This window comes from Lepisosteus oculatus, chromosome 9 (genome assembly GCF_040954835.1).
Source record: "Lepisosteus oculatus isolate fLepOcu1 chromosome 9, fLepOcu1.hap2, whole genome shotgun sequence".
In the NCBI taxonomy this organism is placed as follows: domain Eukaryota; kingdom Metazoa; phylum Chordata; class Actinopteri; order Semionotiformes; family Lepisosteidae; genus Lepisosteus; species Lepisosteus oculatus.
The window spans coordinates 19,918,503-19,933,938 of record NC_090704.1 but is presented as its reverse complement, the minus strand read 5'-3'; the positions used below and the strand labels follow the sequence as shown (position 1 = coordinate 19,933,938).

Here is a 15,436-nt window from a genome sequence, read left to right as displayed (position 1 = left end):
TTGCTTTGAGATGCCAATAAACCTGTATAATTCAGATGCCTGGGAATGTGTTCAGCTTTGTGTGCTCACCTACCTCATGGTTGCCATTTAGAAATAGCTCTGTACTTGCTTGTGGACTCTCCCTTGCCACAGGCCCTACAATTCTTACCTTCCAGTGCTTTGATCTGTGCCACCATATGTGCCTCAAAGCAGGAGCAGACACCAGGTTAATGGAAACTTGCAGATCTGGAGTGCAAGTGCTTGCCCTCCTGCAGGCATCTGAAAGGGGTGGGAACCACTGCTCCCGGTGACCCACATACCTGTTGGTTTTCATTCCATCGCAGCTTAACCAGATCAAGTAAAGCTTCAATTGAATATCTGCATTTGATTCCAGTCACAAGTTTAGGGTTTTATTTCACTTGCAAAATGGGATGGTTAAACCTTCTACATGTTTAAGAGCTGGGAACAAACTGTTCCAATTCCCCTTCTTAGGTCAATGAAGGACTTGTGTAACTGAGGGCTTGGTGGGAACAAATGGAGAGGTGGGTGGGGGGGGCCAGGCCCAGGCCCGGGCCCAGGATTGGGAACCACATTCCTAAAGCTTAGGACTGCTCCCTGCTTCATAGGTTCCCTGCTGGTACTATCATTACACAGGTCTGTGCTTGAGCCACAAACCAGGATTCCACCCAGTGACTGCTTTAGTTTCCAGTAACCATATCCCTGTCTCTAGAAAAACAGTGTGTAACTAAGGTATAGTGGATGTGAGAAACTGAACCCCTAGTTTAATTAGGTTAATTAAGCAAATAATGAAGTGGCTGACTAGCTGGTGGGGGTTGAGTCTGGAAGGACCTACTCTGGATGAAGAGCCATGATTGAAGAACATGACTGAGGTCACCTGAAAGAGTTACTGCAGCTCCTTGCTCTGGAAAGGATTGCAAAATTATTATTACACTATTCTGCATGAGAGCAGCCTGTTTTGATTTTGACTGGGCAGCTCACGGTGCCGCTAATCACATTTGTCAAACATTTTGGACAAAATGGCTTTTCCTAATAAATTAACGGTAGATGTTTGCTTGCTTCATCGCTCCTGCTGAAATGAATATGTATTGGTTCATCACAAAAACCTTGATTTTATTTTGTGTGTTGTGAGAGTGGGACTTGTCGCACATCAAATGTCCAAAGACATTTTAGTTAAAGCATGAGAAACTCTTCAAGGAAGATGCAGACAAGACCGAGTCAATCAAATGGGCGACAGTGGTTTGTTTTTGGATGTTGAGTAACATCCAGAATCAAATTGTACTCCAGGAGATGGACAGTGCCCACGAGAACATTGCACTTCACAGTGATGGTGATTGGCTCGGCAACCAAAGTCTTGAAACAGGCCAACGTCCACAACCAGGTAAGCAATCAAAGAAGGACGCCACGCACTGCCCAGTGGGCATTGATTCGTCGAATATACGTATATTCACGGCGAAAATATACGGCAGTAATTAATTTATTTATTTATTACTATATTTATTATACATGTGTAAATAAATTAATTACTGCGAAAATAATTTACTTCGTACACTGTGCAGAGTGCCGTATACTCCTAGTTGCGGAACACACGATACATACAGTAAAAAGCCTCAGGCACTGTGTTAGATGTGTTTTCGACGTTATATATGCGTTTATTAATGTCGTCGATTTTACGGTTGCAATTCAACGTTGATTATATGTCGCGGCGACGTATATATACGTATAGCCGTATTTTCACCGTGAATATACGTATATTCGACGAATCAATGCCCACAGCTTGCCATTCAAGGGTTTTGCGGAGGGGATCTTGCCACCTGCCTGAAAAAAACAGTAAAATGTTTGAGTGCCTATAGAGTTTCTATTTTTATTTTCTTGAGAAAAGTTGATACCATTTCCTGGACACCCCGTCCCCCAAAAAATCTGTAGGTGGGTGTCTGAAATTCTGAGGGGGGTGATATTTCGGTTGAAACGGAGCTGTACGGTGCAGCTACCCAAATGAAATCTCGCAGCTATGCCATTGATTAGCGCTTCATGATAGAAGATAACGACTAGCAATCTGGTATTTGCGATGAAGTTCAGTTTCGTCACTCTCGTGGTTTGTATTGCCTGGAGCGAAAAGTACCATAAGCGTTCATTTATGCAGCTACATGGAGGTTCTGAATCGTTAAGAAAAAATTGTTGTAAAACCAACAGAAAGCACAGACTGCTATAACTAGTCCTAGTTATATAACGATTTTAAGTATAATGATAAAGGAATCTGTCCACCTGAGCAAACAGGATCGTTATGTTGACACTCAATAACGACACTGATATGTGCAGTTCCTGGATGGACAGCCCTCCTGCACATCAAACAGTCTGAATGACTGTTAGTGTCATTTAGTGTTGTCTGACCATTGACAAAGTACAACTATTGTTTTAGGGAGCTAATTAAGTTAGGAAAATCTTTTTGCCCAAAACTGAAGAGGCGACACTCCTCCCTCCCCCTGTGATGCCAGGCCTGTCCCCATCCTATTCCATGTCATTATATATAATACATACAACAGTGACCGATCCTTACTAACTGCATGCGTTAAAATTGCACATCAGCACATAGCAGGGGGCACATAGCCGCGATGTATTATCAATGTTAAATTTCAACCATAATATCGACAACATTAATAAACGCATACGTTGAGAAAATATCTAACCCAGCATATTTTCCGGTTATATACTGTACCACAATGCATTGCTAGTATTCGTTGGTCACCATTTTGGACACGTTTTTCAAATGTAGAAGATTGAAGTATTTATCCGCAAATATCTCAGCAATCCTCTTTTGACGAGTAAGTATGAATAATAATACTATCTGAATACATACAGATCTTTCTTAATATTATTTTGATTAAAATAGTACGTGAATAAGCAAAAAATGGCACATGAAAATAGTGTGAATGGGGAAGATGACACAAAATCGCATTGCCGTTTCTCTAATTATTCTTATTCTATGTTGTACTTTCAAACTTTGGGTACTCTTTAATTAGGACAGACTTTATCGCTCAACTGCTATGATGCAAGCCAAATTTATACATTTATTTCAGCTTTGAGCTTAGTAAACCGTTCATTTTTTAGATTATACTAAAGAAGACATTAATCATTATTTATTTGGGAAGTAATATTATATAATTTTCTCCTAGCTGCGGTGCTGAAGTCCCACCCTACATCAACAGAAAAATAAATAAAGGAGCACGCAATGTGTTACTTGAAGAATGCATATGCAATAATAGGTTTCTAGTTCTAACTGTTAGGACAATAAGACAGGGTTTGCAAATAGTGGACATAAATTGTCTTAACTTCCATTGTAATATTTTTTTTCTTGGAAATATAGAAGTTGTACATTTTAAAATGTATATTTGAATCAAAATGTGGTTTTGAGTTAGTGTGTTAATGTAATTAGTTTGTGTTTGTCATTACTGTACTGTATATTGCCATGTTACCAGAATTTGTAGCTGAAGTTTAAGACTAGTTGTGTTTTTTATGATTATTGCCCATTATTGATTGTCGATTGATTGTATACAATGTATAATTTGAAATACATATTTTTCAGGTGTGAATGTGTATTTTCAGAATAAATTTCTTAACCAAATCATTGGCTTGATTTACTAGTTTCTACACCTGTAAAACCTATCTTTGATGTATAATAGACCTTGTTGTGGGAAATCCTTCATCCAAGAAGCAGGACACAGTCTTTGTGGATTCAGTTTTTTTATTGAGCTCAATAATGACATCAACGCGTGTTGGGTCTGCCCCGCAGGACAGACGAAACTGCAAGGGTTTCCCAGCTCTTATATACAGTATGATCTCAGGAAGATGTTTTGTTTCACTGCTTCATGTGTATTCGTCTTGCCCTTTGATATGTAGCATGAGTTGACCAGTTGGTCCTGTCTCAAGTCCTGTCCTTTGTTATGTAGCTGTCCTTTGATATGTGTAGATCTGCTAAGTCCTGTCCCAAGTCCTGTCCTTTGATGTGTACCTGTCTTTGTTGGAGCTGCTTAAGATATGTTAAGGCAGCCGATACATTACACAATGTGCTTGAATTAAATTGTTGTGTTGAATACAGATAAATTATATATATATATATTTTCCATCAATAATATATATGTAAGTATGTTTTATGTTCTACTTCAGTCCCTCCTGTTAACCACCTGGCGATAGCCCCGGTAGGTTACCTATTACCCTCCACGTACACATCAGCAGAGTCCGTCGACTCATTTGACCTGACGTTTTGGGTATTTGCACTCCTCTTACAGCCTTAGCCATTCCCTATTGGAAGGACCTGAGCTTGGGAGTTTTAGATTTGATTTCCTGAACTCTGTTGAAGAACTGGTGGTGTGGGTGAGGGGTCAGTGGTAAAACCCTAGTTCCTCGTATCTGACTAGAAGGCCAATTACTATTTCATGAATAGTGATAAATGATGCTAGTCACAGGAAATAGCACTGAGGCTCCTGATGTGGCAACTGCCCAATGTCTCACCAATTGCGTCAAGAGCTATATACACACCAATCATCACAGAGTCTGCCAACCTCATCACTATTCCGTGCTCCAGACTGACCTTTAATTTCCTCTTCTTTAATGATTGTCCTGCCTGTTAATTACTGGATACTGCAGGCTAAACCACCTCTCCTAGTTCTCCATCTTCAGTCTGCTCTGCACTCCACCAGGGTTTAAATGACAATAAAGCTCTAGTGTGAAGGATTCTGATACTTGTGGGCAGAACGTGGATTCCAGTGGCACCAAGCAGCACAGGCTTTGCAGGCACACCATGCCTCGATACCATGAAAAACAGCACTGGGTTGGCGACCTCTGCACAGCCCTTAAAGAGGTAGTGATTGGCTCAGAAGAGGTTAAATCAGAACTGGTATTATTTAACATATAAGCAGTGCCACAAGAGAATGTAATCTAATGGACTGACTCAGTGCATTACTTACTGAGTGGTCATCTGTGCTATTACACAGACTATATTTTATAACCTCTATGGTCCTTGTGATAAACTTTCCTAGATAAGCTTAATTACTAAAATATTACGCAGAGCTATCTGAGGAAGGGTATACCAGTAAAGGATTCATAATGGCTTCCACATTTCCACACCATTGCACAAATCACCACCAATTCACTACTAAATTAACTTCTTTAAATTATCATGTTTAATTTAGTCCAATTGGTTTCACACTGTCCAAAAGCTTGACTTGTCATTGCTCAAATGCAATGTAAATAATCCATTTACTTCGGAATTAATGTAAAACTCAATTTCAGACACTAGACTAGACTTCAACATATAACACTTTCCTTGGTATCTTATAACAAAAAATATCATCAGGCGCCTCTGCAATAACAGGATATTGCACAGGCCTCCGATGTGCACAAAATAAAATACAACACTTATACCTATATTTACGTTTACCATCTGTCAGGTTATTCCCCCCCTCATAGTTCAGTCCAGTTTCCCAGATAAATGGGGCATCTCTGTCCGTCCTGAAGATTGGGATCCACAGTTCAGAAAAGAACAATAAATCCTTTATGTTAACTTGAGGTCGTTGGGGTGATAACTTGGTGGTCCACTAGGTCTAAGTCCATCTCGGAACCCAAAAGGCCAGGTTATTTTGTCAATGCGGTCCCTCCTGTTGGGAGTTGAACACACCCAGGCCTCAAGCAGATTAATTAGAGTTGCGTTTTACGACTGATAAGGTAACTGAAGCAAGGCCTTCAGTCTTCGAGCGCTCAGATATTATAACACCTGTAATGAGATTTTTTAGAAAGCAGCTACTGGCCCTCCTGCTGAAGAAATAGAATGTTAATAACAGTTTTTTTATCAATTTTCCTCTCTACTTTCAACTTTTTTCTCACAAGATGTCCAACAAACACGGGTCGTTATTCATTAAGACTTCACGTTGATCTGGATAGAAATCGTTCCAAATGGACTAGACGCATGCTTTTCCCTTGTGTCCTATCTGAAGAAATTAGGATTGGTCGCCATTTACCTTTCAGCTCTGATCAGCCAGGGCCTACTGCTTTGTGCTCCTTCCGTGAGTCACAGGGCTCGTGGCATCAAATTCCATCACTTAACAGGCCTGATTTTTATGACTATGTCAACTCCTCAGAGTTCCTGCATCTTTCTGCCGAGAATCTCTCCAGATTCTGTTGGATGTCTTGAATATTTAAATTTCCTATTTGGGAAGACCCTGTCACTTCAGATACCAAAGGGCCATTACCTTAGCTTATCCCTTCATGACCTTAATTATATAGACATTTGTCTGTTACTCCCAAACTTGTATATTCCAATAAGATTCAATACATACTATGGCTATTTCATCCAGAAGGAATCTATATGATGTCAAAAATTCCTTAATCTCATTCTTGTTACAAAGTGGTGCCTTTAACTACCTTTTTTTAATGATGACAAAGAGTGAGACCTAAAGGTGTTATATCAGAGCAGCTTTGTTCTCCCTCTGGATTGCCTTAGGGCTCTGTGTTGTCCCACACCCTATAAATTCTGCATTCAATCAACTGTAGAATCCCTTTTGAGAACACATTGTTAAATTTGCTGTGACTCTGTCATTGTCAGTCTTCTCCTAGACATAGACGACTACAGCTTTCAGACATCTAAGTCAAACATATAGTGAGGAAGACCACATAGTCATAACTGCCAAGACCATCTTTTACACAGTGCTGCAAACACCCTCACTCATGCCTCCATCACACCTCAACTAGATTACTGTAATAAGTTTACAGTGGGTCTCTCTATTCATCTTCTAAATAAACTATATGGTTAAAACTCCACTGTGTGACTCCTAACACATTTAAGGCACTGTGACCACATCGCCCCAACTGTGGCATCTCTGCACTGGCTCTCCATTATTCAGCACATTGACTTACATTTTTTAACTTTTACCCTCGGCAGTCTTACATTCTGAACCCTGCAATGCTTTACATTTTAATTACTAACTGTGAAATAAGCAGGGCCTAACTCTCTGCTAAGGCGCATCTTTTAATAGTTTCTTTAGTATTTTCTTCTTCAAGACGTGAATTTAACCACCTTGTTCCACCACTCTGAGGCTCACTCCCTGTCTATCTGAGAACTATAAACACTTTTTGAGGTCTTACTTCTAAAGTGAAAACCAGGGGTCCTACTTTTATTTTCATCTGTTCCCCCTTTTTTTTTTACTACCTGGAGTGCATCCCTGTCCAACACCCTGAATGAGACACCAGTCCATCCCAAGGCACACACAGATACGGGGCTCTGTACACACTCACACCTAGGTCAAACTTTTCCCTTTTTTTTTAGATACCATTTGACCCACCCACATGTCTGGACTGTGGGAGGAATCCAGAGCGTAGGAACAGAACCCACATAAATACGGGGAGAAGATATAGACTCAATGCACACAGCACCCCATTAATTGAACCCAAGGCTAAGCTGTATGAGGCACAAATGCTAACTATTGTGAGATTGTGCTCTCCTCATATATTTATGCTATGTTTCAACTAAATTTGTATAGCTAATTTTTATACAAATACTATCTGACTCATTTATATATCTGAGTCATTTAGGTCTACCTGTACTCTGTTGGTATTTGTATTTATACATTTTAGATGATCTTATATTTTTCTGTTCACCTGAGTTGCTTCTTGATTTATTTTAATCAAGTCTCTAATGTCTAGCCAGTCCGGCTGGCTTAACACATTCACATAGTCTTATTTGAAACACGCAGTCACACACTGAGCTTTTTCACCTACACACGCGCGCACACACACACATACAGTACACAGGCCGGCACACAGATAAATAAAAACAAACGTACACATCTATAGTGCTTTTGCATTAAATTTGGAAATTGTTGGATCATGTCGTATTTCACGAACATTTTAGTTACCATTTTTTTAATTATTGTTTTAGCGTAAAAGCGGTATACATTTTACTTTTATATGTATCTGTTTTAACAGCTGTGTAAGATTTAAAACACAGCATCACGTATTCCATTTTCTTGTTTTTCAACAAGCAATGTTTGTTACTTCCAATCAGGTTGATCCATTTTTTATCGTACTTTTGAGCACACATAAGTATGTTTTATGGGAACAAGTAATAGGTTTATTCCATGCTGAAAAAAAGAAGAAAGAGAACACAACGTTTCGGCGGTGGGACCTGAAGAAGGCTCCAGGGCCGAAACGTTGTGTTCTCTTTCTTCTTTTTTTTCAGCATGGAATAAACCTATTACTTGTTCCATTGCAGCCTACGCATGCTGACGCAGCTACCCACCTTAAGTGTGTTTTCTGTTCTACTTCAACCTCTAACCATATACGTATAATAGACCTCTAAAGTTATCCGTATAATAGACCTCTAACCATATAAGTATAATAGTCCTCTAAAGTTATCTGGAACTCCAAACATATATGTATAATAGTCCTCTAAATTTATCCGTATAATAGAACTCCAACCATTTACGTATAATGAACATCTAATCATAGACGTATAACTGACGTATAACAATAGACGTATATTAGAATTTCATTTTAGACGAATTGCGGACCACATTTAGACATCTAAGGTATGCGTTTAATAGACGTATATTATACGTCTTTTGCCCACTGGGTGGTGTCGCCCCACAACTATCGTCTGGAGGGACTGCACCCCTCCTCCCTCCGAGCATGTCAATGACAAAGACCCAGGCATTCAAGGCATTCCAGACAGCGCCCCATCCATTCTAAGAGCTCTATTGACATGACTTGGATATGAAGGCCATTGTACAGGAAAGCTCCCCTCAAAGAGCTCTAAGGAACAGAACACTAGACAAGAGTCTGAAGGCAGGAACCAGAGACCATCATGCTTGAGCTACTGCATCTTCCAGTCAGAACTGTTAGTGGGGCCAGCAGGGGGTGCTCACCTGTGTGGGCCCTAATGCCCCAGTATAGGGACGGGGACACTATACTGTGCAAAGGCGGTGTCCTTCGGATGAGACGTAAAACAGAGGTTCTGACTCTCTTTGGTCATTCAAAATCCCGATGAGCGCACTGGCGCACTATGGCTGCCGTCACATCATCTGGGTGGAGCCACACATTGGTGGTGGGGGCCTGTAAAGAGAGGAAAACTGACCGTGGTGTCAGCAGGTACGTGTTTGTGTCTATGTGTGCCCTGCGATGTCCCATCCAGGATGAATGCTGCCTTGTGCCCAATGCTTCCCAGGATAGGCTCTGAGGCACTGTAACCCTGAATTGGATAAAAGACTAATTAAAATGATGTAATGATTAATATTATGATAATAATAATTGGCTTTTCTAATTGGGGTGGGTATGATACAAAACTCAAACTAAAAATATAAATTTGAGTGGCACTACTAAGATTTTAGAAAGAGTCTAAAAGGGTTTTGCATCAGAAGGGAAGCCGGACAAGGCATGAAATCCAGTTCGCTTGTAAGGTGCATGGTCTCCTGAACCCAGAGGATCCAAATGAAAATCTAAAATAAAGTTGCAAGCTTGGCCAAGATCAGCAAGCATGTTGGCATGAAAAAACTGAGGGTTAATATTGCAGAGAATGTGCCACAGAACTTTGGTTAAAAGATAATGAAGGGAGGTCCAAAAAGAAATATTGGTGTCCTGTTAAACTGATATGGTTCGCCATTTCAGAAAAAGTCCCTGAACTGAGCCACTACTGATGACTGCATTCCTTCCTTTTAGAAGACCATAAACTTCATAAAAACCTTGATTTTTCCACAGTTTTTAGCGTCATCAGAGAGAGAACATAATTTTCACCGAATTCATTATACAGTATCATACAAAAGTATATTCGGGGCAGAGCGGTGGCTCTGTGGCATAGGATCTGCACCTGTGGCGGGAAGGTTGCTGGTTCAAATCCTGCAGCTAGCAGAGGAATCCTACTCTGTGGGGCTCCTGAGCAAATCCCTTAACCCCAACTGCTCCAGGGGTGCTGTACAATGGCTGACCCTGTGCTCTGACCCCAAGCTTCTCTCCCTGTCTGTGTGTCTCATGGAGAGCAAGCTGAGGTATGGAAAAAGATAATTCCTAATGCAAGAAAATGTAAAGGGTTAATAAAGTGATGTTATAATGTTGTTATTATTATTATTATTATTATTATTATTATTATTATATTTCAACCAGAAACTTACATACTGTACCATAATGGTACAGGTTTCCAGGCACAACTATAAACAGTGCATCTGTTAAGCCAAAGATCTGTTAATTTTATGAAGCTACCTGTAATAAGACCTGTAATTTGTATAGCAAATTGCAAAAGTAACTAATACAAAGAAACTTTAATTTTGATATGGAGAACCTTATTAAGAATTACTGATTGAAAAAGGGTCCCCAAAAAAGGGGGCATAGAAAATGACAATCAGTTCTTTCCCAATTTTGGATCCCAAATTATATTTCACTTTGCTTGGATGGAAAACCATATGTTTCCTTCTTTCTTGCACTGTTCGAGAAAGACAGAAGTTCTTAGTGGGACCTCAGTTCACCAGAGGAAGACAGCTGAAGAATCTAATGATGCTATTTACTATGTTTCCATCTTTATTAATCCAGAATTTCATTTAAGATGGAAACAAGGAAACAAGATGTAAGTTGTAGAAAGAAAAGACATTCAAATTGATCTCCAGTAAATTGCTAATTGTGCACAATTGATAACAGAATTAGGAATGTACTGGAGATAGATCAATTTGGCGGCCTTTCTCGTATAAGGCTTCTGTGTATTGAGTTTTAATAAAATCATTTACGTTTATCTCCAAGGACTCACCTTATATTGTATGTTCGAGTTTCCATGAAATGAGAGCGAGGTCACAGACTGCGGAAGCAGCAATGCAGCGTTCTCCAGCCTTTCCACTGTAAGGACTCAGTTCTTCTGTTGCTGCTTTATCAATCAATCAAAGTTTATTTATCATATGCACAACAACACAGCATGTAGCAGTAATTGATGGCAATGAAATGTCTTTTCTGTGAGCTCACCAGGGGGAATTAAAAATAAAAATCACAAAATTAAAAGTTACAGAATAAAGCTGCATACTAATAGTGCAATACAAAACGAATTTAAAAATAATATATATATAGAACTGATACATATCCCAGGTGTATGCAATATATTATGTCCAAATAGTGCAATATACAGTGTGCAAAATACAATGGAAACTGTTTGTCCATGTAACCTAACCATTCACAGACCATTACGGTGGTTGCTGAAGGTGACTGCAGTTTGGCTGTTTAGCAGTCTTATTGCCTGGAGGTACTCTATAAACTGTTCCATAATCTGTTGGTCCTTGACTGAATGCTTCTATACCGTTAAAAGGACGGTAGGAGAAAAAACAGTTTATCACTTGAATGACTGGGGTCATTCACCAACCTTCTGCAGTGCTTTGCTACTGCAGCAACGTTTAACTACTGGAATGTGCTAGAGATACAGACGGAAGAGACAGGAGTGATTTACGTGTACTTATCTGTTGGTCTCCGATTCTAAAGGAGTGAGCTTAAAGTAATGGTAATGAAATTTAATAGACAGCCCGTCCTCATAGAGCTTCTGGATACAACGAACGTGTCTCACAGTGCTGCCTCTATCCGAAAAGAAATTTAACAAGAAAAACTTTGCCAGTCCGATTTAAAAATGGAGGTTGCAATTCAAAAACCTGTCAACAGATACTTTTCGTCTGTTTGTAGTTTAAAAAACGACGACTGAAGGGAAAAAAAAAAACTTTGTTTTGACTTCTGGAAAATATTACAATCCTTAATCGCGATAATCATTCAGAAAGCACTACAACAAGGTGGAAAATATGAGCCCACTACGTACATAAACTAAAACACTCGGTATTTATTAAGGAAACATTGTATGAAATAACGAAACGCAAGACACAAAAAAAACTACTAACATTAATAGTAACAATAAGAAATATGTATCAATTTCTCACATTCAATGGCGAAATACTTGATTACATATAGTAAAGTATTGTATTTAAAAAGAAACTCTGAGCTGTGTACAATTAGACAAACAACACGACTGAAAATGATGCAAGAAGAATTAGACCTACAGCAAAACAAGTGAGTAAAACAAACAGTAAGAAGAAATGACATATTAATAGCTTGACTACAAAGAGCTTCCCAATTCCGTCATCGAAATACTCGCCTTAATTACATTATCATCTGTTTTCCTTCGGGTTGGAGAAAAGACGACAAATCAGAAGCCCACTTTGTAATTTGCGATTACCTGAAATAAAGTGTCTTCAATTTGACTCCCTCTACTCGCGTGAGAATGTTTGTGAAAACACCGGGCTCTTCCACATTTAATGCCGACAGCTTGGGGGTTCAATAAATACCGGAGGAGCGCACTTACCTCCATGAGTTTTGTGGGACAAAATGATGTTACGGAAAAAAACGCGCTGGTTTCTGCTGCATGTGCTTCTGCTGGGACTGACGGCAGCAGTTCCATTAGTGGATCGCGGGCTGAGAATATCCCGTTGGAAAGAAATGCAGCTGAGTGATGGCAGCGATTACACGGCTGCATTGAAGAGCAACTTGTTTGTCAGTGACGCACAGCATGGGGAAAGGATAGACGAGGTAAAAGCTCAGGCCAGTCCAGCTGCATTTCCAGATAGTCTACACATCGATGTTCTTCACAAAGCAATGAGTGATGCAACACAGAAAGATGTCCCATCATCCGTTAAAGCGTACACATATGCCCTAGAAAGTCCTCCTTCTCCCGATGAGGCTGTTGGTGACCTGGAGGGGGACCCCAGAGCTATTGAATGGGACCCCACTGCACTGGAAGGGGATATTGGTGACGTGCAGGGTGACCCCACTGCTGCTGAAGGTGACGTTGAGGGAGACCCCTCTTCCCTGGAAGGGGATACAGGTGACGTGGAGGGTGACCCCACTACTGCTGAAGGTGACGTTGAGGGAGACCCCTCTTCCCTGGAAGGGGATACTGGTGACGTGGAGGGTGACCCCACTGCTGCTGAAGGTGACGTTGAGGGAGACCCCTCTTCCCTGGAAGGGGATACTGGTGACGTGGAGGGGGACCCCACTGCTGCTGAAGGTGACGTTGAGGGAGACCCCTCTTCCCTGGAAGGGGATATTGATGATGTGGAGGGTGACCCCACTGCTGCTGAGGGGGACCTGGAGGGAGACCCCTCTTCCCTGGAAGGGGATACAGGTGACGTGGAGGGTGACCCCACTGCTGCTGAAGGTGACCCCACTGCTGCTGAAGGTGATGTTGAGGGAGACCCCTCTTCCCTGGAAGGGGATACTGGTGACGTGGAGGGGGACCCCACTGCTGCTGAAGGTGATGTTGAGGGAGACCCCTCTTCCCTGGAAGGGGATATTGATGATGTGGAGGGTGACCCCACTGCTGCTGAGGGGGACCTGGAGGGAGACCCCTCTTCCCTGGAAGGGGATATTGATGATGTGGAGGGTGACCCCACTGCTGCTGAGGGGGACCTGGAGGGAGACCCCTCTTCCCTGGAAGGGGATATTGATGATGTGGAGGGTGACCCCACTGCTGCTGAGGGGGACCTGGAGGGAGACCCCTCCTCCCTGGAAGGGGATATTGGTGACGTGGAGGGTGACCCCACTGCTGCTGAAGGTGACGTTGAGGGAGACCCCTCTTCCCTGGAAGGGGATATTGATGATGTGGAGGGTGACCCCACTGCTGCTGAAGGTGACCTGGAGAGAGACCCCTCTTCCCTGGAAGGGGATATTGGTGACGTGGGGGGTGACCCCACTGCTCTTGAAGGTGACCTGGAGGGAGACCCCTCTTCCCTAGAAGGGGATATAGGTGATGCTGAGGGTGACCCCAGTGCTGCTGAGGGGGACCCTACTGCACTGGAAGGGGATACTGGTGACGTGGAGGGGGACCCCACTGCTGCTGAAGGTGACGTTGAGGGAGACCCCTCTTCCCTGGAAGGGGATATTGATGATGTGGAGGGTGACCCCACTGCTGCTGAAGGTGACCTGGAGAGAGACCCCTTTTCCCTGGAAGGGGATATAGGTGACGTGGAGGGTGACCCCACTGCTGCTGAAGGTGATGTTGAGGGAGACCCCTCTTCCCTGGAAGGGGATATTGATGATGTGGAGGGTGACCCCACTGCTGCTGAAGGTGACCTGGAGAGAGACCCCTTTTCCCTGGAAGGGGATATTGATGATGTGGAGGGTGACCCCACTGCTCTTGAAGGTGACCTGGAGGGAGACCCCTCTTCCCTAGAAGGGGATATAGGTGATGCTGAGGGTGACCCCAGTGCTGCTGAGGGGGACCCTACTGCACTGGAAGGGGATATTGGTGATGTGGAGGGTGACCCCACTGCTGCTGAAGGTGATGCTGAGGGTGACCCCTCTTCCCTGGAAGGGGATATAGGTGACGTGGAGGGTGACCCCACTGCTGCTGAAGGGGACGTGGAGGCAGACCCCTCTTCCCTGGAAGGGGATATAGGTGGTGTGGAGGGTGAGAATATTGTGGACTTCCACTTTTGTTCCATTTTGTGTGGCACTGTCACTCGTTTTCTCTTGCCATGACCTAACTTTTTTTCTTGCAGGGTTCTGGTGAGCTGTTACTGCTTTAGTGTTTGGAGTGACTGGAGGACTATGTGAATCCCTGGTCTTGGATTGCTTTGAGATGCCAATAAACCTGTATAATTCAGATGCCTGGGAATGTGTTCAGCTTTGTGTGCTCACCTACCTCATGGTTGCCATTTAGAAATAGCTCTGTACTTGCTTGTGGACTCTCCCTTGCCACAGGCCCTACAATTCTTACCTTCCAGTGCTTTGATCTGTGCCACCATATGTGCCTCAAAGCAGGAGCAGACACCAGGTTAATGGAAACTTGCAGATCTGGAGTGCAAGTGCTTGCCCTCCTGCAGGCATCTGAAAGGGGTGGGAACCACTGCTCCCGGTGACCCACATACCTGTTGGTTTTCATTCCATCGCAGCTTAACCAGATCAAGTAAAGCTTCAATTGAATATCTGCATTTGATTCCAGTCACAAGTTTAGGGTTTTATTTCACTTGCAAAATGGGATGGTTAAACCTTCTACATGTTTAAGAGCTGGGAACAAACTGTTCCAATTCCCCTTCTTAGGTCAATGAAGGACTTGTGTAACTGAGGGCTTGGTGGGAACAAATGGAGAGGTGGGTGGGGGGGGCCAGGCCCAGGCCCGGGCCCAGGATTGGGAACCACATTCCTAAAGCTTAGGACTGCTCCCTGCTTCATAGGTTCCCTGCTGGTACTATCATTACACAGGTCTGTGCTTGAGCCACAAACCAGGATTCCACCCAGTGACTGCTTTAGTTTCCAGTAACCATATCCCTGTCTCTAGAAAAACAGTGTAACTAAGGTATAGTGGATGTGAGAAACTGAACCCCTAGTTTAATTAGGTTAATTAACCAAATAATGAAGTGGCTGACTAGCTGGTGGGGGCTGA

General features: G+C 42.4%; 1 protein-coding gene across 2 annotated transcripts; it reads left to right on the top strand.

The window, feature by feature from the left end:
- The first annotated feature begins 12,330 nt into the window (after positions 1-12,330).
- On the top strand, positions 12,331-14,656 carry LOC138241211 (autotransporter adhesin BpaC-like). 2 transcript variants are annotated; one of them, XM_069194270.1, is made up of 3 exons: positions 12,333-13,231; positions 13,607-14,461; positions 14,553-14,656. In XM_069194270.1, exons 1-3 carry the CDS (start codon positions 12,382-12,384, stop codon positions 14,561-14,563), a joined length of 1,716 nt encoding a protein of 571 aa, XP_069050371.1. In that variant the 5' UTR covers positions 12,333-12,381; the 3' UTR covers positions 14,564-14,656. The 2 variants fall into 2 exon arrangements, with proteins under 2 accessions (XP_069050370.1, XP_069050371.1); XM_069194269.1 differs by having other exon boundaries at positions 12,331-14,461.
- Positions 14,657-15,436: the final 780 nt, after the last annotated feature.

Bases quoted from the DNA above. Each gene is read 5' to 3' on its own strand.
- LOC138241211 (XM_069194269.1), top strand. From the start codon at position 12,382: ATGATGTTACGGAAAAAAACGCGCTGGTTTCTGCTGCATGTGCTTCTG.